Here is a 27,275-nt window from a genome sequence, read left to right as displayed (position 1 = left end):
GACAAGGTAGGATGATCTTCAGGGGCTTAGTGTTAGGTTTATTTAAGGGGGGTTTGGGTTAGATTAGGGGTATGTGGGTGGTGGGTTGTAATGTTGGGGGGCTTGGGTATTGTATGTTTTTTTTTTACAGGCAAAAGAGCTGTATTTCTTGGGGCATGCGCCGCAAAGGGCCCTGTTCAGGGCTGGTAAGGTAAAAGAGCTTTGAACTTTAGTAATTTACAATAGGGTAGGGCATTTTTTTATTTTGGGGGGCTTTGTTATTTTATTAGGGGGCTTAGAGTAGGTGTAATTAGTTTAAAATTGTTGTAATATTTTTCTTATGTTTGTAAATATTTTTTTATTTTTTGTAACTTCGTTCTTTTTTATTTTTTGTACTTTAGCTAGTTTATTTAATTGTATTTATTTGTAGCAATTGTATTTAATTAATTTATTGATAGTGTAGTGTTAGGTTAATTGTAGATAATTGTAGGTAGTTTATTTAATTACTTTATTGATAGTCTAGTGTTAGGTTTAATTGTAACTTAGGTTAGGATTTCTTTTAAAGGTAAATTTGTAATTATTTTAACTATTTTAGCTATTAAATAGTTCTTAACTATTTAATAGCTATTGTACCTGGTTAAAATAAATACAAAGTTACCTGTAAAATAAATATAAATCCTAAAATAGCTATAATATAATTATAATTTATATTGTAGCTATATTAGGATTTATTTTACAGGTAAGTATTTAGCTTTAAATAGGAATAATTTATTTAATAAGAGTTAATTAATTTCGTTAGATTTAAATTATATTTAACTTAGTGGGGTGTTAGTGTTAGGGTTAGACTTAGCTTTAGGGGTTAATACATTTATTAGAATAGCGGTGAGCTCCGGTCGGCAGATTAGGGGTTAATAATTGAAGTTAGGTGTCGGCGATGTTAGGGAGGGCAGATTAGGGGTTAATACTATTTATTATAGGGTTAGTGAGGCGGATTAGGGGTTAATAACTTTATTATAGTAGCGCTCAGGTCCGGTCGGCAGATTAGGGGTTAATAAGTGTAGGCAGGTGGAGGCGACGTTGAGGGGGGCAGATTAGGGGTTAATAAATATAATATAGGGGTCGGCGGTGTTAGGGGCAGCAGATTAGGGGTACATAAGGATAACGTAGGTGGCGGCGCTTTGCGGTCGGCAGATTAGGGGTTAATAAGTGTAGGTAGGTGGAGGCGACGTTGTGGGGGGCAGGTTAGGGGTTAATAAATATAATACAGGGGTCGGCGGTGTTAGGGGCAGCAGATTAGGGGTACATAAGGATAACGTAGGTGGCGGTCGGCAGATTAGGGGTTAAAAACAATTATTTGAGTGTCGGCGATGTGGGGGGACCTCGGTTTAGGGGTACATAGGTAGTTTATGGGTGTTAGTGTACTTTAGAGTACAGTAGTTAAGAGCTTTATAAACCGGCGTTAGCCCAGAAAGCTCTTAACTACTGACTTTTTTCCTGCGCCTGGAGTTTTGTCGTTAGATGTCTAACGCTCACTTCAGAAACTACTCTAAATACCGGACTTAGAAAGATCCCATTGAAAAGATAGGATACGCAATTGACGTAAGGGGATCTGCGGTATGGAAAAGTCGCGGATGAAAAGTGAGCGTTAGACCCTATTTTGAGTGACTACAAATACCGGCGGTAGCCTAAAACCAGCGTTAGGAGCCTCTAACGCTGGTTTTCACGGCTAACGCCAAACTCCAAATCTAGGTGTATGTGTTTAACTAAGGTGACCAGGTGTCCTGATTTTTCCAGGACAGTTCAGAATTTGGGAAGTCTGTGCCTAATTTTTCAGGTGTCCCAGATTATTTTCCAAATTTGCCTTGCAGAGTGTTGTGCTACGTATTTTGCATGAGATGGCCCAAAAAGAGCCCTACTTATTAAGGGTGAGATTGCCAAAAATGAGAGCTCCTAATCTAGCTCAAGAAATCACTATTTCTTATAAAGTAGTGCACACTTGCTCCTTATAGGGGAAAACGATTTCTTGAGATAAATAAGAAGTGCTCATTTTTGTGCCATCTCGCACTAAATAATAAGTAGAGCACATTTTTGTCAATCTCGTGCAAATTAAGATGTTCAACACTCTGCAAGAAAAATGTGGGACAATCCGGGACACCTGAAAAATTACTGTCCAAGAAAACTCAGGATGCCTGGTTGCCTTACTTAAATACATAGTTAAAGTAATCTCCAGAGCAGCAATGCACTACTGGGATTTAGCTGCACACATCTGGTGAGCCAATGACAAGAGGCGCAGGTGTGTAACCACCAATCAGTAGCAAGCTTCTAGTAGTACATTGATGCTTCTGTGCCTATAACAAATGATACTAAGATAATAAATTAAATTTGATTCTAGAAGTAAATTGAAAGGTCTCTTAAAATTGCCTAACCTTTCTAAACCAAAGTTGAATTTTGACTTTGTGACATACAGGGTTAAATAAATCTAAAAAACACAGTACTATATTACCAGTCTCTACTGTAATGTGTTTCAAACATTAGACAAAGGCAAAACGTAATAAAGGAACATTTATTATGAACAACAACAAAAGGCACAGTACATTTATAAAACAAAAATAGAATTAACAAACAATTACACACAGCAAAAAGTTTTTAAAACAAAAAGGAGAAAATAAAAGAACCTATAACTTTACCAGAATAGTGCTCCAGGGAGATGGAATGAAGAATCTAGTAAAAAGAAATCAAAAGATAGGCTTTCTTTACCACCTCCTCAACATTTATGCGTTGTCCTGAATTTGGATCTAAGGTGTCCTGTATTTGGGTCCAGGAAATCTGGTCACTTTGGTTTAACGAATGGGGTTAAAAACATAGTTTTAATTATTGCAATACTGGATGCATATAAAACGTTAGAACATTTTCTTTTTGCACTTTTATGTTCCTTTAAGGTCAAGCTTTACAAAATAGTATTTGGTTGTTTATCTAGACATAAAGTGATAATATTATTTTGGAACAAAAGAGACAATCTGAAAAAAAAAAACATTTTTAGATAGCATTATTGAGGTCTCAACTCGATGGGGTCTATTTATCAAGTTCCGAACGGAGCTTGATGCCCGTGTTTCTGGTGAGCCTTCAGGACCGCTGCTCCATAACCTGTCCGCCTGCTCTGAGGCGGCAGACAGACATCGCCGAAAATCAACCAGATCCAATACGATCAGGTTGATTGACAATACCCTGCTGGCGGCGAATCTGCAGGGGGCGGCGTTGCACCAGCAGTTCTTGTGCTGTCAGCATTTATCGATGTGCGGCGGACATGGTTCGCTATAGCGGATCATGTCCGTCCGCACAATGATAAATGGACCCCTATGCAAAGGGGTTAAATGCATAGTTAAAGTCCCACTCAGAGCTACAAAAGCTGCACCCACTGAGTTGCACACAGCTGGTGATTGGGCTGTTCTTCTGCTGCGGCAGATTAGCTTACCACCTGTTAACTGCTCAGGACCAGTCCATAGAGATAATTTAACTATGTGCTTAACCTCTTTGCAGTAGTGAAAAACAGATTTGGATATAATATTACAAACATCACATAGAATGTTCTTGTAAAGTATTTGTTTTTGTTGTTGCAAATAATAGAAGTCAATGTAAAATATTTTATAGTTTTGTTTTTCGTAAAACAGATCTTTACTGAAAAAAACAGTTATAAGCTTTAGGAGTTTTGCTTATTAGCCTGTAAGTTTTTATACTAGTAGTATAGACAAATAATATGTATTGCACAAACATGCTCTTACAGTTAGCTTCAAAATTGCAGTAGTCACAAAACAACATAATTGTGAAATGCACATGGAATATATATATATATATATATATATATTTATATATAAATATTTTTTGCATCTATGACAGGGTGAACTGTCATTTAGTAATGCACACTAGGAAAAAAATACCAGATGTACCCACTGAGACCTCATCAATAAAGGGGAATTTATTATTTTCACAAGTGCAGAGTTATGATTCTTTGTGTCTAATATTTGAGGCTGGGTGGGACCTTTTTTTCTTACACTTGAGATTCAATTTTATCATGGAGAATAAGAGCTATGGATTTCCCTTTCTTTAGCCCAGTGCTTGTTAAACCCGTGATTACAGTTGCAGTCTCCACCCCTTAATACATTGTGTAGGTCAGAAGGTTGTGTAAACTTTGGATGATAGCCAACCTTAAATGAAGAATGACCACCAGATCAGTGAGGAACGCCTAGTGTTGCTATAGAGAGGGTAATGCTGAGTTGTACTTCTTGTAGGAAAGGCAATATCTTGCAATGTGTAGTGTAAGGCTAAGGTTAGGCTGGTGGTCAAAAATGTTCTTATCTTTTGTACACAGGAGCTTTTGAAGGATTCCTGTGTGATATGACGCATGGCTGTATTTCCTGCCCTTGTCTGGTTTCCTCTTCTCTGTTCTCCCTCTCTTAAAACTCAAAAGGAGATCCAAATTGTTTCTATTGTTCTCCTTCAAACTTACAATCGTTTCCTCTCAAATCCCAGCCATAAACTTCCACTACCCTGTGTCAGACCAAGCATTGCTCTTTTTCCGTCCGTGAACCACCCGAAGCACATGTTAATTAGCCCCTAAATCCACACAACATTTTCAAAGGCTCTTGATGAGAAAATATATTCTCTGTCTGTCTGATGTTATTATTTTTTTTGTATCCAGGAAAAAGAGCAATCAAGACAAGACATGGTAGGTTTGAAAAGATTTACTTAAAAAGCGTACGCTGAGTCTTGGAAGTGTATAGATCATGCACAACACATTGCAGCAAGTCGGAGATTTCCTTTGTTTAAACAAACAACTAGATATTTGATCATTGTTGAAAGCATTACCATTAATAGCTCTTAAACATGGAAATAGTTCCATTCTTAACAAGTATCCTACAACTAACATTTTCTCTTGCTTTACCAATTAGTATAAGGCTTGAGTATTTCCATATATTTATGGGAAACATTCTTTACATCACTTTGTATATAGTATTACATGAGTGCTTCTGCAGTCACTTCAAATGAATTACAGGAAAAATCTAAATAAAAGTAGAATGATGCTGTTTTATAATCATATTTGTGGATTTATTTAACTTTCAGTAATATCTTATTAAAAAGTGGCATTTAAAAATATACAGTGAATTCAATGTTTTTAGTGTTAGATGCAAAAGCAGACGGACAAATATAATATTCTGTCAGAATAGTTAGAAAGGTTGGTTAAAAAAAACATATATATTTAAAGGGAAAGCCAAGTCAAAATTAAACTTTAATGATTCAGATAGGCTATGGATTACTTTTATCATCAAATTTTCTTTGTTTTCTTGGTATTTTTTGTTAAAAGCTAAACCTAAGTAGGCTCATATGCTAATTTCTAAGCCCTTGAAGGCCACCTCTTATATCAGGACATTTTGACAGTTTTTCACAGCTAGATTGCGTTAGTTCATGTGTGCCATATAGATAACATTGTGCTCATGCATGTGGAGTTACCTGGGAGTCAGCACTGATTGGCTAAAATGAATGTCTGTCGAAAGAACTAAAATAAGGGGGCAGTGACTTAAAGGGACACTGAACCCAAATTTTTTCTTTTGCGATACAGATAGAGCATGCCATTTTAAGCAACTTTCTAATTTACTCCTATTATCAATTTTTATTTGTTCTCTTGCTATCTTTATTTGAAAAGGAAGCCATCTAAGCTTTTCTTTTGGTTAAGAACTCTGGACAGCACTTGTTTATTGGTGGATGAATTAGTACATAATTAGCAAGGACAACCCAGGTTGTTCACCAAAAATGGGCCAGCATCTAAACTTACATTCTTGCATTTCAAATAAAGATACCAAGAGAATAAAGAAAATTTGATAACAGGAGTAAATTAGAAAGTTGCTTAAAATTTCATGCTCTATCTGAATCACGAAAGAAAAAATTTGGGTTCAGTGTCCCTTTAAATACAAGGTAATCAGAGAGGTAAAAAGTATATTAATATAATATATATTAATGTTGGTTATGCAAAACTGGGGAATGGGTGATAAAGGGATTATCTATCTTTTTAAACAAGAAAAATTCTGGAGTATACTGTCCCTTTAATTCTCTGATAGTGCCTGAGATTATAAAAACTGTGTCATGTAAGACATGGTCTATTGTATATTTAAATTTTAACTACACATTAATATTATTGCTATTAATAGTAGTAGAAGTCAGGAGTCAGATCCATGTGGTATCTTTTGTTGAAGAGCATGCAATTAAAAAAAAGAAAAACAAATATTCAATTATCTTCTGTCATCAAATTTAGTTTATTCACTTAAAGTGAAGGTAAACTTTGGTGAATGAAAGCCCGTTTTTTAAAAATACTATTAAAAACAGGGGCACTTTCATTTATCAAAGTTTACAAAGCAGCCATTTTTTTCACAGCTAGAGCAGCTTCTCCCACCTAGAGATCCTCTATTCACACGTCACCAATGACTAAACCTGCTTCCTCCAATCACAGCATGGCCTCAGACAATGACTACCCTGGGGGGAAAGCTGTGATTGGAGGAAGCAGGATTAGTCATTGCTGACGTGTGAGTAGAGGATCTCTATGTGGGGGAAGCTGCTGTAGCAGTGAAAAGAAAAAAAGGTAATTTTTTTTACCAAAACGGCTGCTTTGTAAACATTGATGAATGAAAGTGCCCCTGTTTTTAATAGTATTTTTTAAAAACGGGCTTTCATTCACCAAAGTTTACCTTCACTTTAACATCCCTTGGTAGATAACATACCTAGGTAAACTCAGGATCATTTCTGTGTCTATCTGGCAGAATTATTTTCAACAAAGTTGGTAACAATGTTTTACATTGTTGCAAAACTCCCTTATAGTGCTCAAGAAACATGCATGCTCCTGACTAAGCCCACAACTTATTATACTTATTATATCAACAAATTATACCAAGTGAACAAATTCTCATGTAAACAGGGATCTGACTCCTGTACAGGAATGTACATCTGCTTTTATCCTCACAATATATTTATTGTTAACCTATATATAATTGCAGAATATGCTTGTATTTTACACATTATTATTACTAGTGGTACTTCTACTACTATTAATAACAATAATATTAATGTGTAGTTAAAATTTAATTTAAACAAAACACTAATTTTAAATATTTGATATAAAACGTTTTGTTTTACCTTTTCCCAATGTCATGCTTAATTCCTGATATATTGTATAAATAAAATTACTTTAATGTTCCTTTAAAAAGGAAAATGCAAAGAGTTTCTAATTTCTGATATTATATGGTAACAGGACATAAAACTAGCCAAAGTTATCTATATAGACTTTTTCTGTAATAATTAAAACTTACATTTTATAATTCTGTAACTCACAGCCAGTGCCGGCCCACTCAGAATTATTCCAAAAACCTTTTTTTTATATTAGTCAATCAAATTATGCATCATCTGAGACTAACGTTGTTTTATTAGCATTTTAGCAATTGGTCTAATTACATTTGAAAGTAATTGTGAGCAAGATCCTTGTACTGAGTGACAACTTTGTTTCTTTCAAGTAGGCCCAGACTGACCATAGGGCCTTGCCCCCCCCCCAGTCACCAGCATTATTATTTGTGCATGATGTAGGGCCAGACAATGGACAGTTGTGTGACTACAGGGGTCTCAGAGGTCTCAATTAAAGGGACATAATACTCATATGCTAAATCACTTAAAACTGATGCAGTATAACTGTAAAAAGCTGACAGGAAAATATCACCTGAGCATCTCTATGTAAAAAAGGAAGATATTTTACCTCACAATTTCCTCAGCTCAGCAGAGTAAGTCCCAGCTGCAGGTAAAAAAAATAAAAATTGAAGAAATGAACAGCAGCCAATCGGCATCAGCAGTGCTGAGGTCATGAACTCTTTTACTGTGATCTCATGAGATTTGACTTAACTCTCATGAGATTTCATTGTAAACTTTCTTACACTGAATAGGGAAATAGCATGAGTGCACGAGGCTCAATCCTTCGGCTGTCCCGGTACAGACATACCGATATGCTGCTTAGAAGTCCGTTACAATGGGATGTGGCTACTGAGGAACTTTTGAGGTAATATATCTTTCTTTTTTACATAGAGATGTTCAGGTGATATTTTCTAGTCAGCTTTTTACAGCTATGCTGCATCACTTTCAAGTGTTTAAACATTTGGGTATTATGGCCCTTTAAGATAGGCCCCACACATCTAGGGGCTCTTCAGTAAGGCTCTACCTGAATCATGTCTGGTCCCTCTGCGTGCTCCCCCGGCAAAAGAAGGACTGAAGTATATGGAAAGTGTATGAATTTACCTTTAGGGTGGCATAGTTTACAATATGACTGCCACAGTGTTGTTATACTGGAAAACCTACCACCATATTTGTACAGGAAGGCTGCACATGTGCACATCTTCTGTCATGGGTCAACCAATGGGGAAGGAGGACAGTCACAGAGAAGCAGCTCCTTTTTGATGCTGTTGATGTCTATGTGTGTTACTGTCATCTAATAGTGCAGCTTACGTGTGATGACAAGTGCACAGGTGTCTGTTATTATGAGTGACTGTGACAGAGCATGATGATAAATAAGTGATTATAATGTTTTTAAATATGAATTTCTATAGCTCTTTTTTTATTACATTTTATTATTTGTACTATTTATTTATGACGACCACTTTTCAAAATACAGGGAACGAAGAGAGTTACAAATTTTAAATGTTTTTGTAAATCAAGCTAGTACATTGTCAGGTTTAGGGTATGGTTACATTACAAAAAAAGGAGTGGGCTTTAAAATGTTTGGACCTGTTTTTGGTCCCAGTCCAGCCCTGCTTTCAAATAAAATGAGTTTAGAGAGTTACAAAATAAATTAAAAACCACACATATACTGTATGTTAGGGTATTTTTAATTATAGCTATTTTTTTTTTTTTATAAATACACATATAAAAAAATGGTGTTGCGCTAGAAAAATTAAATATGTTTAAAATGATATTGGGATTAACAGGAAAAGCATGTTTGTGTACATCTGACAATACAGCAAGCAGAAAAACAACACAGAAATTTAGAAAGAACAGGGAATCCCATGCAAAACTGCAGTATGTTTTTTTTCTCCATTTGTAAAACAAGTGTGTTAATATTTGTAGAGGTTTGTGGGAATTGTCCTTATCAGCCATTTAGCAACCTGCTTTTGGGTTTAAATAGTACACATATATTTCTCCTGTAACCTATATATGCTGTAAATCAGATCATTTTGAAGAAAACTAAAGTCACAGAATTAGCTTTTTGGTCTCTCTAGGGGGTGTGGGAAAAGCACAATTTTAGTCAACAGCTAGAAGTGTTTATTAATGATCCGTTAACAGAATTTGCTATGTTGATATACTGAGTTATCTGCGTTTCTGTCTCCTATTAGGTGTGATGTGGATAAAACGTTAGAAAGGATTCCAGTTTTCCCAACAAATCATGCTTTAAACCTGTCTGTTAACATCATGACTGCAGCTGTTGCAGAAGTTAATATGATTCATGATGGGAAAAATAAGGTGGGTAGTGCAAATTGCTGTGTCTGTATTTGTAATGCACTGAAATGCTATAAAACGATGCATCAAAATCTTAACTTTTGCTGTGTGTTAATAACATTTTTTTTAATATCTTGTATAGGATAATAGGTCTGTGTGCACCTTTGTAGAGAATTTGTCTTTTATCATCTTGCTGCTTCTTAAAGGGACAGTAACCAGTCCACCGTGATTACAAGACATTTCTTACTGCAAAATAACATCAGCCAAGTCTAAACAAATTGGCAAGGGAGCAAAACAAATGACTGTCAAGTTATTATATGATGCACATCTAAACATTTTATACTAACATTTAAAGGGTTTTCCTCTCCCTTTAAGACTGCAACATACATTTACTCGTCTACATTCAAAAATACTGGAAGAAATCTTTTGTCATTTGACTACAAAATATAGGGAGTCTGTTTACTCAGCATGGAGACATTATAAATTGGCAGTGAATAGACTGTATAGCTGCAGTGTCCAATCTTTTCACATGAGGAGGCACTTTTTAAAATTGAATTAAAGGACCAGTAAATACAGTAGATTTGCATAATCAGCAAATGCGTGATAAAAAGACAACACAATAGCACTTAGGGGCCGATTTACTAAGATGTGAATGCAGCATAAATACAGTAGATTTGCATAATCAGCAAATGCGTGATAAAAAGACAACACAATAGCACTTAGGGGCCGATTTACTAAGCTGTGAATGCAGCATAAATACAGTAGATTTGCATAATCAGCAAATGCGTGATAAAAAGACAACACAATAGCACTTAGGGGCCGATTTACTAAGATGTGAATGCAGCATAAATACAGTAGATTTGCATAATCAGCAAATGCGTGATAAAAAGACAACACAATAGCACTTAGGGGCCGATTTACTAAGCTGTGAATGCAGCATAAATACAGTAGATTTGCATAATCAGCAAATGCGTGATAAAAAGACAACACAATAGCACTTAGGGGCCGATTTACTAAGCTGTGAATGCAGCATAAATACAGTAGATTTGCATAATCAGCAAATGCGTGATAAAAAGACAACACAATAGCACTTAGGGGCCGATTTACTAAGCTGTGAATGCAGTATAAATACAGTAGATTTGCATAATCAGCAAATGCGTGATAAAAAAACAACACAGTAGCACTTAGGGGCCGATTTACTAAGCTGTGAATGCAGCATAAATACAGTAGATTTGCATAATCAGCAAATGCGTGATAAAAAAACAACACAGTAGCACTTAGGGGCCGATTTACTAAGCTGTGAATGCAGCATAAATACAGTAGATTTGCATAATCAGCAAATGTGTGATAAAAAAACAACACAGTAGCACTTAGGGGCCGATTTACTAAGCTGTGAATGCAGCATAAATACAGTAGATTTGCATAATCAGCAAATGCGTGATAAAAAAACAACACAGTAGCACTTAGGGGCCGATTTACTAAGCTGTGAATGCAGCATAACTACAGTAGATTTGCATAATCAGCAAATGCGTGATAAAAAAACAACACAATAGCACTTAGGGGCCGATTTACTAAGCTGTGAATGCAGCATAAATACAGTAGATTTGCATAATCAGCAAATGCGTGATAAAAAAAACAACACAGTAGCACTTAGGGGCCGATTTACTAAGCTGTGAATGCAGCATAAATACAGTAGATTTGCATAATCAGCAAATGCGTGATAAAAAAATAACACAATAGCACTTAGGGGCCGATTTACTAAGCTGTGAATGCAGCATAAATACAGTAGATTTGCATAATCAGCAAATGCGTGATAAAAAAACAACACAGTAGCACTTAGGGGCCGATTTACTAAGCTGTGAATGCAGCATAAATACAGTAGATTTGCATAATCAGCAAATGCGTGATAAAAAAACAACACAATAGCACTTAGGGGCCGATTTACTAAGCTGTGAATGCAGCATAAATACAGTAGATTTGCATAATCAGCAAATGCGTGATAAAAAAACAACACAGTAGCACTTAGGGGCCGATTTACTAAGCTGTGAATGCAGCATAAATACAGTAGATTTGCATAATCAGCAAATGCGTGATAAAAAAACAACACAGTAGCACTTAGGGGCCAATTTACTAAGCTGTGAATGCAGCATAAATACAGTAGATTTGCATAATCAGCAAATGCATGATAAAAAAACAACACAGTAGCACTTAGGGGCCGATTTACTAAGCTGTGAATGCAGCATAAATACAGTAGATTTGCATAATCAGCAAATGCGTGATAAAAAAACAACACAGTAGCACTTAGGGGCCGATTTACTAAGCTGTGAATGCAGCAGTTTCCGCGCGAGTCTTCAGGCTCGCTGTAAACAAAAGTTAAGAAGCAGCGGTCGTAAGACGGCTGCTCCTTAATTCATCCCCCACCTCTGATACGATCGGGATGATTGACACCCCCTGCTAGCGGCCGATTGGCCGCGAATGTGCAGAGGGCGGCATTGCACAAGCATTTCACACTAAATGCTTGTGCAATGATAAATGCCGACAGCGTATGCTGTCTGCATTTATAAATGTCGGGCAGACATGATACGCTACAGCGGATCATGTCCGCCCGACACTTGATAAATAGGCCCCTTAGTCTGAACTTCAAATCAGTAGTAGATTTTTTTCTGACAAATTTCAGTTATGTCTATTTCCACTCCTTCTGTATTATGTGACAGCCATCAACCAATCACAAATGCATATATAAGTATATTCTGTGAATTCTTGCACATGCTCAGTAGAAACTGATGATATAAATATAAAAAGACTGTGCACATTTTGTAAATGGAAGTAAATTGAAAAGTTGTTTAAAATTGCACACTCTATCTGAATCATGAAAGTTTAATTTTGACTTGAGTGTCCCTTTAATGGAGCCACTTATTGTTTGTTGTTTCCATATTGCTGGCTATAAATATTATAATACCCCTTCCTTGTACAGCTGTGAACAGGTATCAGAAAAATGTCCAAGGTTACCTTTAATTTATAAATACCGTAATGTCTATATAGAGACATTTATTAAAGGGACATTAAACACTTTGAGCTATTAATATAACATGTTTAATTGTATGTACTAAAACAACTTTGCAATTTACCTTTTATTTTGTTCCCTTTTACTGTTAATTAATTATGTATATTGTGGGCTTTGCAAATTCCTGTTAAAAGTGGGAGTGCAACACAGCTGTAATCCACACAGTCATTGGTTGCATACTGTAAGCCATTTAAACCTGTCCCTTATTGGTCTTAGCAGAAAAGTTACTTTATGGTGGGGTCCAATTCTTATTTCCTCAATATTTATAAAACTAATGAAATTTTAAAAAACACATGTTTATATTATTCTCAGGCTAATATTTGCTCTTAATACATCAATCTATTAATGATTTATTTAGGGCCAGATTACAAGTGGAGTGCTAAATATTGCTTTCATAAAAGCGATATTTGCACTCCACTGTGTAATAGAACGCACACTAATGTGCTCTGGTATTGTAAGTTGTCAGCAATGCGACTGCCAGCTCATGTTTGCATTGCTGGGAAGTGTTGTGCTCACAAGAGCACTCTTCCATAGGCTCCAATGGGAGCCTCGTTCTGATGCGTCAGAGACAGAATCAGAACCTAGGCGCAGTGAAGGGGGCAAGTAGCGCAGCTATGGCAGCAAATGTAAATATATATGTATCTGCTTATATAAATATATATGTGTGTGTAAATGAATATATATCTATATTAACACATAAATATATATGTATCTGCTTATATAAATATATATGTGTGTGTAAATGAATATATATCTATATTAACACATAAATATATATGTATCTGCTTATATAAATATATATGTGTGTGTGTGTAAATGAATATATATCTATATTAACACATAAATATATATGTATATGCTTATATAAATATATATGTGTGTGTAAATGAATATATATCTATATTAACACATAAATATATATGTATCTGCTTATATAAATATATATGTGTGTGTGTGTAAATGAATATATATCTATATTAACACATAAATATATATGTATCTGCTTATATAAATATATGTGTGTGTGTAAATGAATATATATCTATATTAACACATACATATATATGTATCTGCTTATATAAATATACTGTATATGTGTGTGTAAATGAATATATATCTATATTAACACATAAATATATATGTATATGCTTATATAAATATATATGTGTATGTGTAAATGAATATATATCTATATTAACACATAAATATATATGTATCTGCTTATATAAATATATATGTGTGTGTGTGTAAATGAATATATATCTATATTAACACATAAATATATATGTATCTGCTTATATAAATATATGTGTGTGTGTAAATGAATATATATCTATATTAACACATAAATATATATGTATCTGCTTATATAAATATATATCTGTGTGTGTGTGTAAATGAAAATATATCTATATTAACACATAAATATATATGTATCTGCTTATATAAATATATATGTGTGTGTGTGTAAATGAATATATATCTATATTAACACATAAATATATATGTATCTGCTTATATAAATATATGTGTGTGTGTAAATGAATATATATCTATATTAACACATACATATATATGTATCTGCTTATATAAATATATATGTGTGTGTGTGTGTAAATGAATATATATCTATATTAACACATAAATATATATGTATCTGCTTATATAAATATATATGTGTGTGTGTGTGTAAATGAATATATATCTATATTAACACATAAATATATTTGTATCTGCTTATATAAATATATGTGTGTATGTGTGTAAATGAATATATATCTATATTAACACATAAATATATATGTATCTGCTTATATAAATATATATGTGTGTGTGTGTAAATGAATATATATCTATATTAACAAATAAATATATATGTATCTGCTTATATAAATATATGTGTGTGTGTAAATGAATATATATCTATATTAACACATAAATATATATGTATCTGCTTATATAAATATATGTGTGTGTGTAAATGAATATATATCTATATTAACACATACATATATATGTATCTGCTTATATAAATATACTGTATATGTGTGTGTAAATGAATATATATCTATATTAACACATAAATATATATGTATCTGCTTATATAAATATATGTGTGTGTGTAAATGAATATATATCTATATTAACACATACATATATATGTATCTGCTTATATAAATATATATGTGTGTGTGTGTGTAAATGAATATATATCTATATTAACACATAAATATATATGTATCTGCTTATATAAATATATATGTGTATGTGTAAATGAATATATATCTGTATTAACACATAAATATATATGTATCTGCTTATATAAATATATGTGTGTGTGTAAATGAATATATATCTATATTAACACATAAATATATATGTATCTGCTTATATAAATATATATGTGTGTGTGTGTGTAAATGAATATATATCTATATTAACACATAAATATATATGTATCTGCTTATATAAATATATATGTGTGTGTGTGTAAATGAATATATATCTATATTAACACATAAATATATTTGTATCTGCTTATATAAATATATGTGTGTATGTGTGTAAATGAATATATATCTATATTAACACATAAATATATATGTATCTGCTTATATAAATATATATGTATGTGTGTGTAAATGAATATATACCCATATTAACACATAAATATATATATATATGTATCTGCTTATATAAATATATATGTGTGTGTGTGTGTAAATGAATATATATCTATATTAACACATAAATATATTTGTATCTGCTTATATAAATATATGTGTGTGTGTGTGTGTAAATGAATATATATCTATATTAACACATAAATATATATGTATCTGCTTATATAAATATATATGTGTGTGTGTATAAATGAATATATATCTATATTAACACATACATATATATGTATCTGCTTATATAAATATACTGTATATGTGTGTGTAAATGAATATATATCTATATTAACACATAAATATATATGTATCTGCTTATATAAATATATATGTGTATGTGTAAATGAATATATATCTATATTAACACATAAATATATATGTATCTGCTTATATAAATATATATGTGTATGTGTAAATGAATATATATCTATATTAACACATAAATATATATGTATATGCTTATATAAATATATATGTGTGTGTAAATGAATATATATCTATATTAGCACATAAATATATATGTATATGCTTATATACATATATTTACTGGGAACGCACAGTTCCCATAGACCACAATGTAAAGGCACTTTTCAGTGCCGTTTTTTGTTTTTCTGAAAGTTATTAATTAAAAAAATAAAGATGCTGCTATCTTTATTTTATAATAAAATACACTACACAGTATTTTGGGGACAGTTTGGGCACATTTATAAAATTAACTAGAGATCTGATCCATTTGGTTTAATTTTATAAGCACTAATTTATAAAAATTTATAAAATTAACCAGAAATCTGATCTTTGGTTAATTTTATAAGTGCTAATTGCTATTGCGAGCTTACGGTAGCAATAACCAGCCACTTGTAATGGCTGATTAATTATCGTGCGCCTGCAAAAGGGCAAATTTGCCCATTTGCAGGTGCAAAAAAATGTAGCGCTCCACTTGTAATCTAGCCCTTGGGGCGTGATCCGATATAGATCGTAGTTTGCGGCGCAAGCGAGGGAACCCGTGTCGCCCGCAGTTTCAGCTCGCAACTCGAGCTATCCCATATAAGGCGCCGTCAGATGCTAAAGTGCCGTAAGTCGGATAAACCAGCGATGTCCAGAAATCTGCGCAAGTACTAATTTCTGGTGTCGCCAGTGACTTACGGCACGTTAGAAACTGCCGGCGCCTACAAAACCTGACTAAAGTCTAAATCACCCGCAATGTTTTTTTATTTAGGGGGGCTTTATTATTTTATTAGGGGGCTTAGAATAGGTGTAATTAGCTTAAAAATCTTGTAATCTTTTTTTTATTTTTTGTAATTTAGTGTTTGTTTTTTTTGTAATTTAGTTTAGTTTATTTAATTGTATTTTTAGATAGATATTTGTAGTTTCTTTAATTTATTGATAGTGTAGGTGTATTTGTAACTTAGGTTAGGATTTATTTTACAGGTAATTGGGTAATTATTTTAACTAGGTAGCTATTAAATAGTTAATAACTATTTAATAGCTATTATACCTAGTTAAAATAATTAACAATTTACCTGTAAAATAAATATAAACCCTAACATAGCTATAATGTAATTATTAATTATATTGTAGCTATCTTAGGGTTTATTTTATAGGTAAGTATTTAGATTTAAATAGGAATATTTTAGTTTATAATATGAATTAGATTTATTTAATAAGAATTTAGTTAGGGGTGTTAGGGTTAGAGTTAATATAGTTAATATAAATACTATAGTAACTATATTAACTATATTAACCCTAATATAATTAGGGTTAATATAGTTAATGAAAAGAGTGAGTGAAATAGTGCGCTAGTGTTGGGGGAGGAGATCAAACACCTTACTGGGTATGCTCAGATCCTTCAATCTAAGCAACAGTGATAAACTTAGAAAAGTGTGGATAGTAAGGGCGCTAAAAGCTAAAGATCATAGGGGGTGGTGGTATAATGTAATAACTATATTAACTATAATATACTTAGGGTTAATATAGATAATATAGCTGGCGGCGGAGTAGGTAGATTAACCCCTTAATGACAACTGACGTACCAGGTACGTCATGCATTAACTAACAGTCAATGACAATGGACGTACCTGGTACGTCAGTTGTCAAACAGAGTGCTGGAAGTGATCACAATCGCTTCCAGCAGCTCTGAGGGTATTGCAGTGATGCCTCGATATGGAGGCATCCTGCAATACCACTTTACAAGCCTCCGATGCAGAGAGAGCCACTCTGTGGCCCTCTCTGCACCGGTAGCGATAGTGCCAGTGTCCGCCAGGTGCACGATGCGCGTGCGTGTGCACGATGCGCGAGTGTGCACGTGAGCGTGCATGTGCGCGTGCGCGTGCGCGCGTGCACGTGCACCCATTAGCCACACTGACACCAATGAATGAGGGCAGAAAGGGGAAAAAAAAGGGATTTTAAAAAAAAAAAAAATATAAAAGGATCTGGGTGGGGATGGGGGTATTGTGGGGGGCTGCTACACTACAGAAATAGTTTTTTAAGTAAAAAATAAAATAAAAATACTTTTTGGGGGTTTTTTGGGGCCAAACTGGGTACTGGCAGACAGCTGCCAGTACCCAAGATGGCGGTAATTAGGTAGGGGAGAGGGTTAGAGAGCTGGAGGGGGGATCAGGGAGGTTGGGGCTAAGGCAGGGGTCCATCACAGCTAAAATACTTTATTATTTTTATTTAAAAAAAAAAAAAAACCTCTTTAATTTAGTACTGGCAGACTTTCTGCCAGTACTTAAGATGGCGGGAACAATTGTGGGGTGGGGGAGGGAAGAGAGCTGTTTGGGAGGGATCAGGGGGTGGGATGTGTCAGGTGGGAGGCTGATCTCTAAAATTAACCCTGCAAGCTCCCTACAAGCTACCTAATTTAACCCCTTCACTGCTGGGCATAATTAACGTGTGGTGCGCAGCAGCATTTAGCGGCCTTCTAATTACCAAAAAGCAACGCCAAAGCCATATAAGTCTGCTATTTCTGAACAAAGGGGATCCCAGAGAAGATTTTACAACAATTTCTGCCATAATTGCACAAGCTGTTTGTAAATAATTTCAGTGAGAAACCTAAAATTGTGAAAAATGTTAAGGTTTTTTTTTATTTGCTCGCATTTGGCGGTGAAATGGTGGCATAAAATATACCAAAATGGGCCTAGATCAATACTTGGGGTTGTCTACTACACTACACTAAAGCTAAAATTAACCCTACAAGCTCCCTACAAGCTCCCTAATTAACCCCTTCACTCCTGGGCATAAAACACGTGTGGTGCGCAGCGGCATTTAGCGGCCTTCTAATTACCAAAAAGCAACCCCAAAGCCATATAAGTCTGCTATTTCTGAAAAAAGGGGATCCCAGAGAAGCATTTACAACCATTTGTGCCATAATTGCAGAAGCTGTTTGTAAATAATTTCAGTGGGAAACCTAAAGTTTGTGACAAATTTTGTGAAAAAGTGAAAATTTTTTTTTTTGATCGCATTTGGCGGTGAAATGGTGGCATGAAATATACCAAAATGGGCCTAGATCAATACTTTGGGTTGTCTTCTAAAAAAAAATATATACATGTCAAGGGATATTCAGGTATTCCTGACAGATATCAGGGTTCCAATGTAACTAGCGCTAATTTTGAAAAAAAGTGGTTTGGAAATAGCAAAGTGCTACTTGTATTTATTGCCCCATAACTTGCAAAAAAAGCAAAGAACGTGCAAACATTGGGTATTTCTAAACTCAGGACAAAATTTAGAAACTATTTAGCATGGGTGTTTTTTGGTGATTGTAGATGTGTAACAGATTTTGGGGGTCAAAGTTAGAAAAAGTGTGTTTTTTTCCATTTTTTCCTCATATTTTTTTTTTTTTTTTTTAGTAAATGATAAGATATAATGAAAATAATGATATCTTTAGAAAGTCCATTTAATGGTGAGAAAAACAGTATATAATATGTGTGGGTACAGTAAATGAGTAAGAGGGAAATTACAGCTAAACACAAACACTGCAGAAATGTAAAAATAGCCATTGTCATTAAGGGTAAGAAAATTGAAAAATGGTCCGGTCATTAAGGGGTTAAATTAGGGGTTAATAATTTTAATATAGATGGCGGTGGTGTAAGGGGTTCACATTAGGGGATAGATCAGTTAGATGGTGGCGGTTTTAGGGGCTCACAGTAGGGGGTTAGTTTATGTAGATGGCAGCGGTTTAGGGGTTCAATACTTTATTAGGGATTGCGGCGGGGCATCGCGGTTGACAGGGAGATAGACATTGCGCATGCGTTAGGTGTTAGGTTTTATTTAGCAGATCGCGGTTGACAGGGAGATAGACATTGAGCATGCGTTAGGTGTTAGGTTTATTTAGCAGCCAGTTTAGGGAGTTACGGGGCTCCAATAGTCAGCGTAAGGCTTCTTACGGCTGCTTTTTGTGGCGAGATGAAAATGGAGTAAGATTTCTCCATTTTCGCCACGTAAGTCCTTACGCTGTATATTGGATACCAAATTGCACGGGTTTGGTATACCTGCCTATGGCCCAAAAAACTACGGGCGACGGCAGAAATATACGCGCGTAACTTCTAGGTTACGCCGTATATAGGATACCAAACCCGCGCAAATATTGGCGTTGCCGACTTTTGCGGGCGACGATTTTCATCGGATCGACCCCCAGATGTTTAATGTTCCTTTAATAATATTCATTATAATATTCTAGCTGCAGCTTATAAATCGTCTGCAGTTAACTCAGTATTCAAATTATGCCAGGTTTCTAGTCATCATAAAGTAACCACGTTCTATTTTACAAAATAAAGGAGGAAAAACTAACTGTTTCTTATAATCACAGTTGTGAAAGCATACACTAACGCCTAGATTTAGAGTTTTGTCTGTAACGACCCCGCGTAGCTAACGCATGCTTTTTTTCCCCCGCACCTTTTAAATACCGCTGGTATTTAGAGTTCAAAGAATGGCTGCGTTAGGCTCCAAAAAGGGAGCGTAGAGCATAATTTACCGCCACTGCAACTCTCAATACCAGCGGTGCTTATGGACGCGGCCAGCTTCAAAAACGTGCTCGTGCACGATTCCCCCATAGGAAACAATGGGGCAGTTTGAGCGGAAAAAAAACCTAACACCTGCAAAAAAGCAGCGTTAAGCTCCTAACGCAGCCCCATTGTTTCCTATGGGGAAACACTTCCTAAGTCTGCACCTAACACTCTAACATGTACCCCGAGTCTAAACACCCCTAGCATTACACTTATTAACCCCTAATCTGCCGCCCCCGCTATCGCTGACACCTACATATTTTTTTTAACCCCTAATCTGCCGCTCCATACACCGCTGCAACCTACATTATACCTATGTACCCCTAATCTGCTGCCCCTAACACCGCCGACCCCTATATTATATTTATTAACACCTAATCTGCCGCCCCCAACGTCGCCTCCACCTACCTACAATAATTAACCCCTAATCTGCCGACCGGATCTCACCGCTACTATAATAAATGTATTAACCCCTAAAGCTAAGTTTAACCCTAACACTAACACCCCCCTAACTTAAATATAATTTAAATCTAACGAAATAAATTAGCTCTTATTAAATAAATTATTCCTATTTAAAGCTAAATACTTACCTGTAAAATAAACCCTAATATAGCTACAATATAAATTATAATTATATTGTAGCTATTTTAGGATTAATATTTATTTTACAGGCAACTTTGTAATTATTTTAACCAGGTACAATAGGTATTAAATAGTTAATAACTATTTAATAGTTACCTAGTTAAAACAATTACAAAATTACCTGTAAAATAAATCCTAACCTAAGTTACAATTAAACCTAACACTACACTATCAATAAATTAATTAAATACAATACCTACAAATAAATACAATTAAATAAACTAACTAAAGTACAAAAAATAAAAAAGAACTAAGTTACAAAAAATAAAAAAATATTTACAAACATTAGAAAAATATTACAACAATTGTAAACTAATTACACCTACTCTAAGCCCCCTAATAAAATAACAAAGACCCCCAAAATAAAAAAAATGCCCTACCCTATTCTAAAATTAAAATAGAAAAGCTCTTTTACCTTACCAGCCCTGAAAAGGGCCCTTTGCGGGGCATGCCCCAAAGAATTCAGCTCTTTTGCCTGTAAAAAAAAACCATACAATACCCCCCCCCCAACATTACAACCCACCACCCACCACTTAAATAAACCTAACACTAAGCCCCTGAAGATCCTTCTACCTTGTTTTCACCACACCGGGTTCACCGATCGGTCCAGAAGAGCCTCCGATGTCTTGATCTAAGCCCAAGCGGGGGGCTGAAGATGTCCATGATCCGGCTGAAGTCTTCATCCAAGCGGGAGCTGAAGAGGTCCATGATCCGACTGAAGTCTTCATCCAAGCGGGTGCTGAAGAGGTCCATGATCTTCAATCTTCTTTCTTCCGGATCCATGTTCATCCCGCCGACGCAGAACATCCATCTTCACTGACGATTTCCCGACGAATGACGTTTCCTTTAAGGGACGTCATCCAAGATGGCGTCCCTCGAATTCCGATTGGCTGATAGGAGTCTATCAGCCAATCGGAATTAAGGTAGGAAAATTCTGATTGGCTGATGGAATCAGCCAATCAGATTCAAGTTCGATCCGATTGGCTGATCCAATCAGCCAATCAGATTGAGCTTGCATTCTATTGGCTGTTCCGATCAGCCAATAGAATGCGAGCTCAATATGATTGGCTGATCGGATCAGCCAATCGGATTGAACTTGAATCTGATTGGCTGATTCCATCAGCCAATCAGAATTTTCCTACCTTAATTCCGATTGGCTGATAGAATCCTATCAGCCAATCGGAATTTGAGGGACGCCATCTTGGATGACGTCCCTTAAAGGAACCTTCATTCGTCGTCGGAAGAAGAGGATGGATCCGCGCCGGAGGTCTTCAAGATGGAGCCGGTCGTCATCGGATGGAAGAACATAGAAGATGCGGCTTGGATGAAGATGTTTGCCGGTCCGGATCGACTCTTCTGCCCGGATAGGATGAAGACTTCTGCCCGAAGATGGAATTCTTTAGCCACCGCTTGGATCCAGACTTCAGCCGGAGGATGGACGTCACTCTTCAGCCCCCGCTTGGGCTTGGATGAAGACTTCGGAGGCTCTTCTGGACCGATCGGGACCCGGTGTGGTGAAGACAAGGTAGGGAGATCTTCAGGGGCTTAGTGTTAGGTTTATTTAAGGGGGGCTTGGGTTAGATTAGGGGTATGTGGGTGGTGGGTTGTAATGTTGGGGGGGGTATTGTATGTTTTTTTTTTTTACAGGCAGAAGAGCGGAAATCTTTGGGGCATGCCCCGCAAAGGGCCCTTTTAAGGGCTGGTAAGGTAAAAGAGCTTTTCTATTTTAATTTTAGAATAGGGTAGGGCATTTTTTTTATTTTGGGGGGCTTTGTTATTTTATTAGGGGGCTTAGAGTAGGTGTAATTAGTTTAAAATTGTTGTAATATTTTTCTAATGTTTGTAAATATTTTTTTATTTTTTGTAACTTAGTTCTTTTTTATTTTTTGTACTTTAGTTAGTTTATTTAATTGTATTTATTTGTAGGTATTGTATTTAATTAATTTATTGATAGTGTAGTGTTAGGTTTAATTGTAGATAAATGTAGGTATTTTATTTTATTAATTTATTGATAGTGTAGTGTTAGGTTTAATTGTAACTTAGGTTAGGATTTATTTTACAGGTAATTTTGTAATTATTTTAACTAGGTAGCCATTAAATAGTTATAAACTATTTAATAGCTATTGTACCTGGTTAAAATATTTACAAAGTTGCCTGTAAAATAAATATTAATCCTAAAATAGCTACAATATAATTATAATTTATATTGTAGCTATATTAGGGTTTATTTTACAGGTAAGTATTTAGCTTTAAATAGGAATAATTTATTTAATAAGAGTTAATTTATTTCGTTAGATTTAAATTATATTTAATTTAGGGGGGTGTTAGTGTTAGGGTTAGAATTAGCTTTAGGGGTTAAAAAATGTATTAGATTAGCAGTGAGGTCCGGTCGGCAGATTAGGGGTTAATACTTGAAGTTAGGTGTCGGCGATGTTAGGGAGGGCAGATTAGGGGTTAATACTATTTATTATAGGGTTATTGAGGCGGGAGTGAGGCGGATTAGGGGTTAATACATTTATTATAGTGGCGGTGAGGTCCAGTCGGCAGATTAGGGGTTAATAATTGTAGGTAGGTGGAGGCGACGTTGGGGACGGCAGATTAGGGGTTAATATTTGAAGTTAGGTGTCAGCGATGTTAGGGAGGGCAGATTAGGGGTTAATACTATTTATTATAGGGTTATTGAGGCGGGAGTGAGGCGGATTAGGGGTTAATACATTTATTATAGTGGCGGTGAGGTCCGGTCGGCAGATTAGGGGTTAATAATTATAGGTAGGTGGAGGCGACGTTGGGGACGGCAGATTAGGGGTTAATAAATATAATATAGGGGTCGGCGGTGTTAGGGGCAGAGGATTAGGGGTACATAGGGATAATGTAGGTTGCGGCAGTGTGCGGTCGGCAAATTAGGGGTTAAAAAATTTTAATAGAGTGGCGGCGATGTGGGGGGACCTCGGTTTAGGGGTACATAGGTAGTTTATGGGTGTTAGTGTACTTTAGAGCACAGTAGTTAAGAGCTTTATGAACCGGCATTAGCCCAGAAAGCTCTTAACTCCTGACTTTTTGCTGCGGCTGGAGTTTTGTCGTTAGATTTCTAACGCTCACTTCAGCCACGACTCTAAATACCGGCGTTAGAAAGATCCCATTGAAAAGATAGGGTACGCAAATGGCGTAGGGGGATCTGCGGTATGGAAAAGTTGCGGCTGCAAAGTGAGCGTTAGACCCTTACCTACACGACTCTAAATACCAGCGGTAGCCCAAAACCAGCATTAGGAGCCTCTAACGCTGGTTTTGATGGCTAACGCCAAACTCTAAATCTAGGCCTAAGATAGTCAATTAAAGTACTAATTTATCTATTGAAAATCCTGATAGTATTTACATATATCTTTAGTGCCACCAGAATATTTTAATCCATCAGTATTTCTTTCTTTTGCTTCTAATTTAAAGGGGCATAAAACAAGTTGGGATAGAGACAAAATATAATAATATGTACTTTAATTAGATTACCTGCAAATTTATACTGCAGTGCCTCACAATTAACCCTTTCTTTTTAGTTTCTGAATTGTAAAGCTCTAACTCCCCCTACACATTTCCTTCTATGGCTGTATCTATATCTATTGTTGTTTTGGTAGAATGCAAAAGTGAACAGGGATTATCTGCTGGAGCATGCCTAGAAGCAGTTGAAATACAATGCCTGTGTCTAAACACTGATAATGGGAGTGGAGCACAGTGGTCTAGACAGCATGACTTTGTAACTCATTTTGCTTATTTTTGAAAATTATTTTTAAATACTGGCCAACAATTGTTTTATGCAAACTATTTTACTTAATTAGCCCTTTTAGGATATGCACAGATCTCAACCTGTTTTATGGCACTTTAAAGCATTGTTTTGTATATAAATTCCGTTTGTCAGATAGATTTAGCCAACTTTATTGAGTATCAGCGTTATGAGTACAAAATTGTGGCTCAACCTTTAGTTTGAGTTTTGAAATTCCATTGAGAAAGAGCTGAAACCAGCAATTTCACAGGTTTAGTTAATTTGGAGTTTTTTTAACCATGAGTTTAAATTCTGAGATAAACTTACATTTTTTGTCATTTGTATTGCTATATATGTTATACATTGATTGTACCTCCTATAAAAATGTTTGCCTTTATTTGAGTATTGGGTAGGACTTCTTAAGAAACCTATTACATTTTATGCTGTATAGCCATCTTTTTCAATAATGTGTATATAACATTTTAGTATACCACCTAATATTTGAATATATTGGAGGTTTCTAAGGGGTTAGACTGACTCTGTCTGTACAGTTACAAAACATAGCTTGGTAGCTTTATTAGATAAAGAAAATACATTTTCTAGTAAGACCATTGTGTTTATTGCACTTGTTTCCTGTACTCAATTAGGACTCACTGCTATATTTCTTAAAAGGGGAAAAAAGGGGAACATGTTTGACCTGTCCCAGTATGGTGGTATATAAGTTCCTAATCAGAAAAGTAGCACCGCTTCTGAGACTTTATCCAGTGCGTTTACTAAGGTTAGATTGGCCTACCAGGATATCAGGAGATGTTTCGGTGGGCTGCAGTAGCTGGGGCTGGAAAGCTATAATTTAAAGGGGTAACTAATGGGATCAATTGGGTTGTAGGGTGTCTATATAACAACAACCTGACACTTTTTCTTAATATAAACTAATAGAATTCTGAAAAAATATTCTGTGGGAAGGAATATGCCAGTAATCCCATTTGAGAAAAAGGGGGTATGCACTTTTTATTGACTCAATGGAAAATAGAGCTGGTCTCCAAATTTTCAAGGGCTGCTTTTTGTATTTGCAATTTGGCCCTGGCAATTACTTCTTACATGTATGTAATATTCCCTTTTTTTCGTAAAAGTAACCCAACTGCATTGTTTCCTTTCCTGAAGGGTATTACCAAAATTTTTGCTCCAGGAGCTATTGCCTGTATCAAGCTATTGATAAATTGACCTGATGTTTTACTTTATTGTGCCTTGTATTACATTCAGCCATGCAAAGTTGTTGTTTTTTTAATATCCACAAAAAATCCTGTGAACACTTCTGCATTATTCTGATTTAATGAGCTACAAATAATCACAACCAGGAGTCTGTTTTGATTTGGAACATTATTCTGGGGTACCTGATCCCTGGAGAAATGACCTGTAGAGTCTATATGATCTGCCTTTTATTAACTATCTGTCAATAGTGGTTCAAGGGAAGAACTGAGATACATGCTTGAACAGTAATGAAATTGCCAGGAAAAAAAATACCAGATGAAAAGTGTCTGTGAGTCTGGTTTGCTTTAGGATTCAGAAATTCATTGTGAGCCCATTGCTTACTGTTCATCCCATATGAAATCTGTTATAAATTAAGAGTAAATCAAAGGGATCCTGTCAAATGAAAATTGCATTTTTTGCTATGAGGTTTTTTCATAGGTATTTTTATGGTTAATTAAGTGCCAGAGGAAGAAGAACTTGCTGATGAGAGAAATTACACTTTTGTGATTTAGATAAAGCATGAAATAAAAACAACTCAAATGTACTTCTATTAACAAATGGTACAGTGTTTTTATATGCTGTGGCACCAGCTTTACTGAGCATGTGCAAGAGTTCAGTGAATGTATGAGTCTGAGATTGGCTGATGGCTGTCACATGAAATAGAGGGCTGGAAAATGAAAGGACATTTTGAAACTTTTTCTCAGAAAAACAAAATATTTACTTCTCAACTGAAATTCAAAGTTAGTGTTATAATTTTTTAGCAGGTAGACAAGTTATGGAGCAGCAGTCTTTAGACCGCTGCTTCATAACTTCTGTTTCAGGTGAACCTAAAGGCTCGCTCTAAACAAGGGGCATCAAGCTCTATACGGAGCTTGATAAATTGACCCCTTAGAGTAATTATTTTGCATGCAGAAGCAATTCATTCAAAAAGGCAGCACCACAGTGGCATTTTACTGTTTTTTGTTGTTTTTTTATTTTTGTTAAAGGGACACTCAAGTCAAAATTAAACTTCATGATTCAGATAGAGCAGGCAATTTTAAGCAACTTTCCCATTTACTTCCATTAACAAAATGTGCACAGTCTTTTTATATTTAAACTTTTTGAGTCACCAGCTCCTACTGAGCATGTGCAAGAATTCACAGCATATATGTATATGCATTTGTGATTGGCAGATGACTGTCACATGATACAGGGGGAGTGGAAATAGACATAACTTTGCAATTTATTTAACAAAAATCTACTAGTCATTTGAAGTTCAGACTAAGTGCTATTGCATTGTCTTCTTAGCATGCATTTGTTGATTATGCAAATCTACAGTGTTGACTGGTCCTTAAATGCGTTTTTTTCATTCAAATTGGTGTATTTTTTTCTCATCTGCATATAAAAATAGGCATTTT

At 35.2% G+C, this 27,275-nt stretch overlaps 1 protein-coding gene across 1 annotated transcript in view; it reads left to right on the top strand.

The window, feature by feature from the left end:
* Positions 1-27,275, top strand: part of LOC128645900 (vascular endothelial growth factor receptor kdr-like) — a 353,579-nt gene that overhangs the window by 221,609 nt on the left and 104,695 nt on the right. The window contains exon 11 of the mRNA XM_053699216.1: positions 9,393-9,519. Within this exon, the coding sequence (XP_053555191.1) occupies positions 9,393-9,519 (127 nt within the window). The remainder of the gene's footprint in view (positions 1-9,392; positions 9,520-27,275) is intronic.

Source organism: Bombina bombina, chromosome 1, assembly GCF_027579735.1.
Source record: "Bombina bombina isolate aBomBom1 chromosome 1, aBomBom1.pri, whole genome shotgun sequence".
Classification (NCBI taxonomy): Eukaryota; Metazoa; Chordata; class Amphibia; order Anura; family Bombinatoridae; genus Bombina; species Bombina bombina.
This window is presented reverse-complemented; position numbering and strand designations above follow the sequence as displayed.